General features: G+C 54.4%; 1 protein-coding gene across 1 annotated transcript in view; it reads left to right on the forward strand.

The window, feature by feature from the left end:
- Positions 1 to 12,131, forward strand: part of APBB2 (amyloid beta precursor protein binding family B member 2) — a 175,830-nt gene that overhangs the window by 101,688 nt on the left and 62,011 nt on the right. Inside the window, exons 7-8 of the mRNA XM_062213167.1 lie at positions 3,418 to 3,564; positions 4,754 to 4,881. Of these exons, the coding sequence (XP_062069151.1) occupies positions 3,418 to 3,564; positions 4,754 to 4,881 (275 nt within the window). The remainder of the gene's footprint in view (positions 1 to 3,417; positions 3,565 to 4,753; positions 4,882 to 12,131) is intronic.

Below are 12,131 nucleotides of genomic sequence, written 5' to 3' on the forward strand. Positions count from 1 at the left end.
TTCTCTCTGCCTCTCTCTCACTGTCTAACTCTGCCTGTCAAAAAAATAAAATAAAATAAAAGGATACTTTTGATTTACCGTGAGCTTGTTTAGATCGAAATCCATGTGTGCTTGGACTCCAGTACTGCTTTTACCTTCCTTACTGTTAATGACTTCTTTTGTGTATCCACAGGCTGTAGGGTTTCCTAGTAGCAGTTAGAGACAGTGGAAAGTGTGTTCCGGCTTCTGGTGTGGGACCAGGCGTGGGCGCTTGGTGTGGAGGTTAAGTTAACGCTGGGGATGCCACATCTCACACCAGAGCACCTGAGTTCATCTGCACGCCAGCTCCCTGCTAATGCACACTGGGAGGCAGCAGACGATAGCTCAAGTGTTTGTGCCCCTGCCACCCATGTGGGAGACTGGATGAAGTTCCTGGCCCCTGGCTTTGATCTGTTCCTGGCTGTTGTGGGCATTTGGGGTATGAACCAGCAAATGGAAGATCTCTCTCTTTCTCTCTATCTCTCTCTCTCTTTGTGTGTGTGTGTGTGTCTACTTTTCAACTGAAATGAAAACAACAACAGCTGGCAGTGTGTGACCATCCCACAGCAATGCTGGGGTCTGGGGCTTCACTCTGTGGGTAGCGCCCTCTGCTGGGCCTCAGCTTCCATGCAGGAGATGGACCTGACTGTTGGGAGCATTTGGGGTGTCGGTGCCTGCGGCTTCACCAACACTTTGGGGCGATCATGGTCACTGTTGGGAGGAAGCATTCCCAGTCATCCGCCAGAACTGTCAGGGGGGAGTGGGGACAGGTGGGCACCGTGTCACACATCTTCTGCCCCTCAGCTTGTCCCCTGGGGGACTCCAGTGACCATTTATATGGCACCGTGTTCCTCTGCTCGTTGCCTCTATAGCTGTTCACTGACACGCCCAGTTCTCCACCTGTGTTATTTTGTTTCCTCTTCATAGACACCCTGGGAGGCAGCTTTATTATCAACACTCCCATTTAGCATAGGCCTTAGCCAGGGTCTTGTCCACGGGCACAGTCGCAGTGAAACAGGGCTCAGGCTGGAGCCCGGCCTGCCCCTACCCCTGACCATCTGTGCTCTAACCTCCATCGATACTGCCCACGCGATCTTGAACCTTCCTTGTGGTCCAGCCCCATCAGATGCTGTCCCCTCCAGTAAAGTCTCAGGGGCAGTCACAGGCAGGTGAAGACTGGCAGTCCAGACGCCAACAGCCTGGGCTGGAATGCTGCGTCCACCACGTGCCAGCTTTTTGTACCTCACTCAGTTTCCTCGTCTATAAAATGGGTACAGTCATTGAAATGAGTTGTTTCCTGCGTCCAAGGACACCACATGCTGTGCCTGTTTTCTGCTGTGGGTGGAGGGGAGAATATAAATAACTGCTCTCTCAGTGGAGGGTAGCCAGGTTGACCCGGCCTGCAGGGCCAGGCTGGGACACCAGGATCTTGCTGACCAGGTGTGGGAACCAGCGTGGGAGGCAAGGGCTCCTTCATGGTCTCGGCCCTGGGAGTCAGCGGTTTAATAAAACAAGGAGGAGGCAGCTGGCGCTTACCTATGCCCCATCTGCCGTGTCCACTGGGGCCACACGGTGAGGTCTGGGGCAGAGGATGTAGCGCCAGAGCAGGGGCAGAGCCAGGCCGACAGAGAAGCATCTTAGCTGCGGGCAGAGGCCGGTCGGTGCTTGCACCGAGATTAGGTTCCCTGCAGCGTCTCCCCCTTGTGCAGGGGTCTGAGAGGCTCTCCAGAACCTTCCCCGGGGGCCAGGGACCACCACGTCCTTGGGGTTTCTTTGAGCAGGGCGCTCGCGTGTGTGCACTGTCCGCGTAGCCGGAGCCGGGGAACGTAGTTCCGCAGGCTCCCCCAGGGCATGCTGGCTGCTCTGTGAGCTGCTTTTGTCCTTGGTAGTTGGGTGGGTTTCCCCATGAGAAAGCGTGATTGGCACCTCTGGAAGCAGATGTGGGGCCCTTGGTGCTGGCAGGCGTGGAGAGGAAAACGGTGAACCCGACTCGGCGTCGGTCATGTCTGGTCCCTGCTTCGTGTCGAAGTTCTCTTTTGGAGTTGCTACAAGCTGCTGTTGGCGAGCCAGTCTGCTGACGGAGGTGTGATTGGCTCCCAGTCTGCCCTCCCTGTGCTGGGAGGGTGGCTGCCCCCTCTGTTGGTGGATGCACAGCTGGGGAGGCCCCCCAGAGGAAGAGGACCCTGGCTGGGCTGCCCCACGGCCCAGCAGTGCTGCCAGTCGGTAGCAAGGCAGAGGCCTTGGCCAGGGCACCCACACATGTGCTCTGAACTCCTCTCCCTTGTGCATCTTTGGATTTTCACCTTGCTTGTAAAATGCTGTTTAAATTAAAGGGAAAAAAAGTTAAAGAACAACTTTAAGATGGAAAATGGGGCCATGCTTTCAGAATAGCTCCAAGCCTTATCTATGGCGCGATCTACACCCTGACACCATCCTAGGCTCTAGCCCCCAGTGGAAGCCAGGTGGCCACATGGCCCAACCACCAGTGACAAGCACCATCCCCATCCAAATGGGATTCGCTGCTCCTACTTCCCTGCCCGCCCCCTGGCAAAGTTTTAAGAGGACCTGTTCCTGAACTCGTGGCTCTCTTTCCATCTCCTGATCTCTCTCTCCCTCTCTCTTTTTTTCACTCTCTCTCCCTGTCTCTCTGTCTCTTGATCTCTCTCCGGATCTCTCTCCTCTCTCTCTTCCTTCTTCGCCCCTTCCCTCTGGTCTGTCATGTTTTCCCAATAAACCCAGTCCCTTTAAAAAAAAAAAAAAAAAAAGCTCCAAATGATTAAAAAACAAAAAACAAAAAATGGATCTTAGAGCTTGGCAGCACCTCCCTCAGGGCAGCAGGCATCTCAGGCTTCGCTGCTGATGCCGCCTGCTGGGGCCTGAGACCTGCGTGGTGCAGGCAGAATGCATTCCCACCACCACTTCTTCCCTTCCTGGGTATTGGAGAAAACAGTTTGCTCCGTGCTTTGAGAACCAAGGACCTAACGTGCGTTTAATTTGTGTTCTCCCTATTTCCTGTTTCCGGGCACTTAACGATAGCAGGTCTCAGAGGGTTACATTTCTTACTAAAAAACAAGGTACAAAACAATAACCCTTATGGGTGACACATGATAGGGGATGAAAAAACGTAGAAATGTTGTGCCAGTTCATTAGCTCTATCACTGTAAGCTCTATCACTCAATTGTAAGAAAATCTGAAAGACACGTACGTCAGTTATGCAAGAAGTTTGTCCCCCTAAAAAGAGCAGAAAACCTTTTTGACTTCATCTTCCGACACAGAGGGTTGGTTACCAACGTTGGACGGCTGAGCGTGGCGAGGCAGTGAAAAGCACAGTTTGGCCCATGTGGATGCAGGCGGCCCCGGGCCAGCGAGTGAGCCCCATCCTCTGGCTTTATCTTGCAGTGTTTCGCTGTGCGCTCGCTGGGGTGGGTGGAGATGGCAGAGGAGGACCTCGCGCCCGGGAAGAGCAGCGTTGCCGTCAACAACTGCATCAGACAGCTCTCCTACTGCAAAAACGACATCCGCGACACGGTCGGCATCTGGGGCGAGGTGAGTCGCGTGAGAATCTCCCAGTGGGCGGCAGGTGCCTACGCCTTCCATGGCACCGTCTGTCAACTTTAGAACAGGGCTGAACTCCAGTGACAGCCGGACGTTCCGATCCCAGGCACGAGGGAGAGAGAGGAGGAAGAGTGTTCTCCTGTCTAGGCGAAGCCCTGTATCCCTCCACTGTTGGGCTTGACCGTCTTCTCACCGCATGGCCTCCCACCCCGCACCTGCCACCCGGACTCACCCAGGCCCAGCTTTCCCACCGAGTCACCCACGTGTCTTCTCTTTCCTTCAGTTGAAATGCTCTTGCTCCCAAAGCACAGTTCTCAGTCAGGACCGAGAAGCAAGGTCGCTGTAGTTTATACTAGCCCGTGAATGACTGACATTTGGAGGGGCCTTTGGTTGGAGGCACCATGCAGCCTGTTGCGCTTGGCTCTGTGGAGCCATGACAGTCTGCACAAGCTGTGTTTGCGGCCGGCGCTGTCCTCTGTAAATGGCTTTGCCACCCTTTGGGGGAGAATTGAGAGCACGCTGGATCTCAGCCACAGCCAGCGGCCAGGGCTGCACCTGCTCTGAGAACCTGTGTTGGGAAGCTTTATCGCCTCTCTCCAAAACCACCCCAAAGAGCCCTTCATCCAGCTCCCTTTGGGATTTGAAGACCCAGCAAGAATTCTTCCCGTCCTGCGCCGCTGCACCTCCCAGCTTCAACGCTGTGGTCTCGCGGCTGCCCGCCAGAGGTGTGAGAATTTCTCAGAACTGCGCCTGTGGGGTGGCCAGGGGGCAGCACGAAGGCCGGTCCCCGGGCAGCCCTGGGCGGGTGCATGGTGGGCCCGGCCGGAGGGAAGGGCAGAGAGCGGCTGTAGGCATCTGACGGGCGTGGAGTTAGCGAAGTGGCCGGTTCTCCGGGCGCGTCCCGTGAGTCTTTGCTCTTCAAGATTCGCGAGGATGAATCACTGGAACTGGGAGCCGACTGAAAGGCAGCCAGGGGTACCCGTTAAAGGGCCAGGAGAGAGATGCTGGGACTGGGAAAGAGGTTTTTCTCTTAAGAAAATGAGTGGCAGGCCCGGGGGGGGGGGGGGGGGCTGCTTTTGGTGGTTGCACAGCGCCCCTGGATGGCCAGACACGCATGCGCGTGCGCGCGGTGCGGAGCCAGGATGCGTGTGCCAGACGGCGTGTTTCTCGTTGTGTGCAGGGGAAGGACATGTACCTGATCCTGGAGAACGACACGCTCAGCCTCGTGGACCCCATGGACCGCACGGTGCTGCACTCCCAGCCCATCGTGAGCATCCGCGTGTGGGGCGTGGGCCGCGACAATGGCCGGTGAGTCCCCGGGCCGCGGTCGGGGGCGGCTCGTAGCTTCACTCCTCAGTGTACTCTCCCGGGCATGGAACCAGGCAGATCCTCGGCGGGGACAAGCGGAAAGCGTCGCCTGGCTTGTCACTCTGCCTTGCCAGCCCTCCCAGCCGCTGCACTTCCAGCTCCTCCACCCCACCCGCACCCTGCTCTCCTTCTGCGTCTTTCTCCCCTGCCCGCCCTCATTCAGCCAAGCCGCTAACCCGTCCCACAAGTCCAGACCCCTTATTTTCTCTTCTCGCAGCCTTTTAACAAATTCCTTTCCATGGCATTCGGTGGAGTCTCTGCCTTCTCGCACCCCCTCCTGCCGGTCTGTCCCCCCACCCCCCCACTCCCCCCACCCCCTCCCCGCGGGCTTGCCTGCTCTTGGTGCCGTCTGTAAGCGCAAACCCTGGGTCATGACGCGATGGTGACCAGGAATTTCCGGGGTCTGGGCTTGCCAAATGCTTTTCAAACTCTGGAGATGGCTGGTCATATCGCGACGCCATTCAGGTGTGTTTCCGTGTGATGTGCTTCCTGGATGTGCACGTTGAGTGCAGAGGAGGACGCTCTGATTCTCAGGCACATCTCCCAGCTAGCAAAGCGACAGCGACCCCACACAGCCTGTTGGGAGACCATCCTTGAGTGCCTGGGCTCTGTTAAATGTGGTGAACCTTTAAGTTAGCAAGCAACCGTAGCCTTTCTGCAGGTGCAGGAGGTGGAGCTGTGGGATGGGGAGTTACCGCTCTGCTGAATATGGACAGAGCATTGCCAAAGCAGGTACAGAGAGCCCATGCAGCCGAGCTGTGGCTCTTGTGGGCTTGTGCTTCCTGTCCTGGGCAGGCGGGGGTTGTATTGGCTCCCTGGCCCTCTGGGAGGAGGGTCTGTCTTGGCTTATCTCAGCCTTTCTTCTCCCGAGGCTGGGCGTGGGCACATTTGCTTGTCTTCTGATTCAGCCCCAAGTCCTAAACCAGAAAGGAGGGGTATGGCTGAGTCGTCATCAGAGAACACGGGTGTGCTGGAACCGGATGTGAGAGATGGTTTGCAAAGGAGAGAGCTGAAGTAGCCGGGTGCCGGCGGATTGGTTAAACCTCCTTAGGAGCGCAGTGTGGCTGTGAGCGTCCTGTGCAGTGATGCGAGGTGACAGCTGGGCCGTGCTTGTGGGGGGAAGCAGTGCACAGATTATGCACACAGACCTGCCATTCTGTGGCTCGGCAGCTGCCTTGCTGTGGACCGATCGATTTTACAAGGAAGAGTCTGGTGATGTTTAGTCGTTACTAGAGATGCTTAGCCTTGGTCAGAGGCCCCGGGCGTAAGATGCTTGATTCTGTCCTGGCCCCTGTCCACCATGTTTGTTTTCAAGGAAGGAGCCAAAGTGGCAGTCAGTACACACACCTTAATGAGCTTGTGTGTTCTGACTGTGCGTACGTGTACGTACATGTTGAAGGGCTGTGTGTGCTCACAGCACACACATGTACACCTTGAGGGCGTTTAGCCCACTCCAGCTCTTTAAAATGAAGCCAAACCCTGCACAGCTGGGATGGGGGGACTGATTCAGACTCCAGTTGACGAAATTATTCAGACTCTGAGGCTTCGGGGACAGTGTGCGTGCCTGGGGTATGCCGGAGGAGGGGCCACGGCAGACTAAGGCTGGTTGTCCTGCAGAGCAGAAAGGACCTCGCCTCCCTGCCCCCAGGGATACCAGCATCTATTAGGTTACATTGCCTTGGTTACACTTTTGCAATGCGGGCCCGATTATTCCTGTTTGGAATCACTTCTTCTGCTTGCCCAGTGTTAGCAGCTAAATGTCATTTAGAAACACACCCAGGGTTCACACAGGCGTCCCGGCCGCGACCGGACGCGACCGCCCCACTTGGGGAACCAACGGTAAAGAAAGAAGTGAGTTTGCCAGCACCAGGTTCTGCTTCTTGCCGTTAGGCCCCCGAGCTTTCCGTCTGTACAAGAAGGGGCCTTTGTATTCCTGCCTATTTTTTGAATGTTCCTTTCCTTTTGATTCTTTTTTTTTTCTTTTGTAACAGCAATTTACTAGAGCAAATGCAATTTGTATGACTACAGAGGAAAGGGGTTTCCACTTTGCATGAATAAAACATAAAAGTGTTTCATTGTGCTTGGGAGCCCATTCGCCATGCCCTTTTCTTGCTGAAAGAACGGAGTCTCTTCAGGGGTTTCTTGGTTGGTTAAATGAGCGAATAGAGCGTGGATGCCAGACTCGAAAGGCACAAACCCCTCTTAAAACCCAGAGTGCCCACGCAACTGCCAAATTTATAAGAGTGTTTGGGGTTTAGCATTATCTCAGGGCCTTCCAGTGTTTTGGATTTGCTTTGGAGAAATTCCTGGTGGGTGAAGTTCACTTGGAGCGAAGTATGTGCCCCCACTGAGCCCCAAGGTAGAGTGGGGAAGGCTCTAGTTATGCACCGTGCAGAGAGCTGCAGGTGCAGGTCCTCTGCGGGGCTGGGCCCCTGTAGGACTGGGCTGGAGTTTTGTCTCCTCCTTGGGAATCACACGATCTGTCTGCTCCACTGCTGGGCACAGTGGGACCTCCTCTCTTCCCTTGGCCCTGTTGGTTCCTGCTGGTCACAGTGAGTTCAATGCTAAGACTCCTAGAGATGGAGACTGGCGACAGGGGCTTCCTGGCCCTTGGCCTTCCAATCAAATGCAGCCCCAGGGTTGGGTCAGGTTGAAGCCAGGAGTCAGGAAACCCATCCTGGGTCTCTCACATGGGTACAAGGGCCCAGGCACTGGGGTCTTCTGTTGCTTTCCCAGGCACATTAGCAGGGAACTGGATTGGAAGTGGAGTAGCCAGGACTCAAACTGGCACTCCTAGGGGGTGCCAGTGTTGCACATGGGGACTTAACCCACTGTACCACAACACCAGCCCCCAGACTTAATTTCTAAACACGGGAAAGTCTTAACAGGGACTGCCCTCTTCCCTTGCAGCAGATGGGTGTCCATCTGCTGGGGAATGGTACCAAGATCCTTGTGTCCATTGGCCAGCAGATGGTAGAGTCCTCTCCCTGGGTGGGAAGTGGGTGGATGGGTTTGGTAGAGTGCCTCCAACCCTGTAAACAGGCCTGCCTGGGAGGCTCCTGCGTCAGCCCACCATGCAGGGTCACCCAGGCGAGCTGGTTGCAGACTCTGTGAGGGAGAGCAGTGGGGGCTCTAGGTGCTCAGGAGCTCCCCGCCCTCTGTAGGCTCCTCCGCAGGGAGCCCTGCGAACTGCAGGTCACATCCCAGGCTGGACTGTCCTCTGTCCTTCGTGGAAACACGCTCGCAGGGAGCCCACTTTGGGAAATGCTACTCTAGCTCGCCAGCTCATTAATTCAGATTAGTGGCAACACCAAAGTGCTGTGCTGTTGATTAAGAAAAATGTGACTTGCTTTGGATAAATAACCGTATTATAAACAGAGACCCCATTGGGTCTGCTCCAGTGAAGATAAAATTCCTTTATAATTAACAGCAGCCGTCAACAGCTGCTATGCACAAGTGCTTTTTTAAAAAGTACTTTCTCTCTCTCTTTTTTTTTTTTAAGATTAATTTATTCAAAAGGCAGAGTGAGAGAAAGAGAATGAGTTTTCCACCTGCTGGTTTACTCCCCAAATGGCTACAACAGCCAGGCTGAAGCCAGGAGCCTGGAGCTCCATCTGAGTCTCCTAAGTAGATGACAAGGGCCTAAGTACTCGGCCCATCCTCTGCTGCCTTCCAGGTACATTAACAGAAACCTGGATTAGAAGCAGAGCTGCTGGGACTCACAGGTGGCAGCGTAACCCACTGTGCCACAGTGCCCACCTGTAAAGAGCACTTTCTTATTTGGGTTAAAAGTTTGCCCTGTGATGTTGTTCATGCTTATGGTGCATGTAGCAAATCATCTCCTCCTAGAAGGTGTTTTATCAACCTCTTTTCTGTTTTTTTTTTTAATTTATTTTCCTCTTACTTTAAAGGCAGGGAAAAAGATATTTTATCCACTGGTTCGTTCCCCAAGTACAACAGACAGTTGCCAGTCCCCCTGGCAACAGACAGGCCCAGTGTGACCCCCACTGCTCTCCCAATAGACCAGGAGCCCAGAACTCAGTTTGGGTCTCATCCATGAGTGGCAGGGCCCCAAGTACTTGAGCCGTCATCTGTTGCCTCCCAGGGTGTGTGTTAGCAGGAAGCTAGAATCAGAAGCAGAAGCAGAGCCCGGATTCAAACCCTGGCACTCTGATGTGGGATGTGGGCGTGCCACGCTGTGTCTTACTCACTGCGCCAAGCGCCGGTCTTCTCTGGTTCTGAAGAACGTTTTTCCTCAGATCCTTCTGCGTAATTAGCCGTGCATTTCCAAACAGGGGATCTCTGTGTGCATTGTTTCCTCTGGGTCTGCCCCCAGGCTCTCTGATCTAAAGGGTGCAGTCGGTGTGCCTTGCATTGCATGTGTTCCTTGTGTTCCCTTCTCGTGGGCTGTGATGTTCCCGACTGGCCTTTGCCACTGAGACCGTGGCTCGGGTTGTCTGCACAGGCTTCTGCCCCACGTGGCTCTTGCTCTTTCCTCCCTGCCAGTGCTGTTTTGTTTTGGCTTCTTTGGAAAACACTGCTTCATTTGAGGGTAGAGGGTGAGAGTCCTGAGTTATGTTGGGGCTAATTATTTAAAATATGCAACATGTGTAAAAGGTGATTTGGTAACCAGTGCCGTTCGGTCTCTGGTAAGAGATAAAGTGGCTAAGGATGCTGGAGTGAGCTTTGCTTTGGATGAGCCGTCTTGTTTGTGGCAAACAAAGAATCATCTTCAAGGTGGCTTCACCTGTCCAGACAAGGAGCCACTGTTGTCCCTGACGAGAGATGACAGGTGGCCTGAATGACCTGGGGCCGGCAGGGTGGACACGCGTTGATCTCATGGGCTGAGCGTGTGCTACAAGGCAGTAGGGAGCCAGGAGACGGCGATGGCCTGGCACCCTGCCTTGAGAACCTGGCTTCTCCATTAAGGAAATCAGACCCCGGGAGCACACGGTAAGCCGAAGTCGGCCAGCTGAGTTTCCAAGGCGGGTTTTGTGTGGCCCATGAGTTAAGAATAGTTTTTTACAATTTTTAAAAGATCTACTTTTTATTTGTTGGAAAGACATGGTGACGGGGATCTTGCATCCACTGGTTCACTTCCTAAATGACTGCAACAGCCCAAGCTGGGCCAGGCTGAAGCGAGGAGCCAGGAACTCCAGCTGGGACTCACTCCCACGTGGCTGGCAGGGGCCCAAGCACTTGAGTCACCCTCAGCTGCCTTCCCAGGCACATTAGCGGGGAATTGGATCGCAGGCAGAGCAGCCGGGACAAGAACCAGCGCTCAACACCCAAATGAGTTGCTGGTGTCCCAGGCAGCGGCTTAGCTGGCTGCCACACAACTTTCCCCCCAGCCTGGAAGAAAGCTTTCCTGAGTGGGTGAGCCTGAGCCCGGCTGCTCTTTGTGTTGGACTCCACCACCCTGTGGGTGGCAGCAGCACTCACAGGGAGGAGCCTTTGAAATGGGTAAAATTGTCCATGATCACGGGCGTTGCCGTTGTAGATAGCAGGGATTTTAAAATAATGGCCCTCTTGGATTCTGAACTCACCTACACGTTCTGTCTAGTTTTGCTGGGCTGCTGCTGCTTTTCCTTGGTGTGATTGGTGCATGGGGTCTCCGTGGGCAAGACAGAGTTTCCCCGTGCCAGGCAGCAGAGGGTCCTCTGAGCCAGTCATGAAAGATTGATGCGGTCTCAGATCTGCTGATGAAAGTTTAATCTAGGGCCTGTGCTCTCTGGCCTCCAGGAGAAAAGTCTTCATGGTGAGAGCCATAATTCTCTCCCTCTGCTGCAGGATTCTCATCACCTCTGGAGTTAATCTTTTTTTAATACAGCCCCATGATGAGCAGAGGCACTGGGGTTTAGCTGGCTGTGTTGCTGACTTGCACCGGGCTTGTATTTTCTCCCTCTCTGCAAGTGGCTTCCTCGCCTCCAACCATCGTGCTGGGGAGCTCGCTCTGCTGTCACCGTGGCAGACCCTTTGAGGAAAGACAGGATGAGGGATCGTCCACACAGGGTTCCTGGGACGAGTGTGAGAGGGCATCTTCGGTTGGACCCTCCGCTGGCACCTGGCCGTGCAGGTGGGTACATGAAGATGGCGGCTTCTTCTGAGAAGTGCCCCCCTGCATTTTGGGTCCTCTGGCCCAGTGTGTGGTCCAGTTTCTCAAGTGTGTTCCAGCAGCAGGGGCCTGCGGCTGCTGTGTCTGCAGAGAGCAGGGCATCCCAGGGATGCTCCATGAGCAGCTTCCGCCTTGTGCTTGCCCTGCGTCCTGAGCTGGTCTTTCTGGGCGCTGCAGGAGGGAGATTGATCATGCCTGGCTCCACTGCTTCTCTGTGTGTCAGCCCTCCAAGTACCGTGATCCTCTTGGAATACTCGGAGCTTTCCAAGAAGAACAGATAGTCCGGGAGAGGAAGCCTTCCTGCCCAGGTGAACCTAGACGAGTGCCTTCGAAAGCAAAACAAAACAAACAAAGCTACAAGGACTATAACCCAGATCCTCCTTGGTGACTGGCAGGTCGCAGATGGCCAGCGACTGACTCGGTGCTCGGAGAATTGTCAGTCACCTCATATCATTGCTAAGGAAGGTGCAGTCATCACGTGTCCACGTGTGTTGTCCCTTTTGCTCGTACTCAAATGCAATCATCTGAGGTTTTTGGCTTCCTGCTGTGAGTCCAGTGAGTGGCATGGTTGTCACTGGAGAAGCAGAAGTTGAACTGAAGGAATGTCACCATATACAGTTACTGTCATAGGTCAGGGGAAGGAGTCCCAGCATTCGCAGTTGAGTCATGGTTCTTCCTTGCCCTCAGGTCAGGGGCCACTTAGCGGGATCCACTTCCCTCCATCTGCAGTGGGAGTCATTGCTGGGGTGGTGCTCTCATCAAAGCTGTTTTTATTTTATTTTTATTTTTTTAAATATGCATTTTATTTATTTAAAAGGCAGAGTTATAGAGAGAGAGGGAGAGAAAGAGAGGTCTTCCATCCGCTGGTTCACTCCCCCAAATGGCCCAACAACTGGAGCTGAATTGGAGCTGAGCCAATCCGAAGCCAGGAGTCAGGAATTTCTTCCAGGTCTCCCACAAGGGTACAGGGGCCCAAGCACTTGGACCATCTTCCACTGTTTTCCTAGGCCACAGCAGAGAGCTGGATCAGAAGTGGATCAGCCAGGACTAGAACCGGCACTCATATGGGATGCTG

This window comes from Lepus europaeus, chromosome 16 (genome assembly GCF_033115175.1).
Source record: "Lepus europaeus isolate LE1 chromosome 16, mLepTim1.pri, whole genome shotgun sequence".
Lineage (NCBI taxonomy): Eukaryota > Metazoa > Chordata > Mammalia > Lagomorpha > Leporidae > Lepus > Lepus europaeus.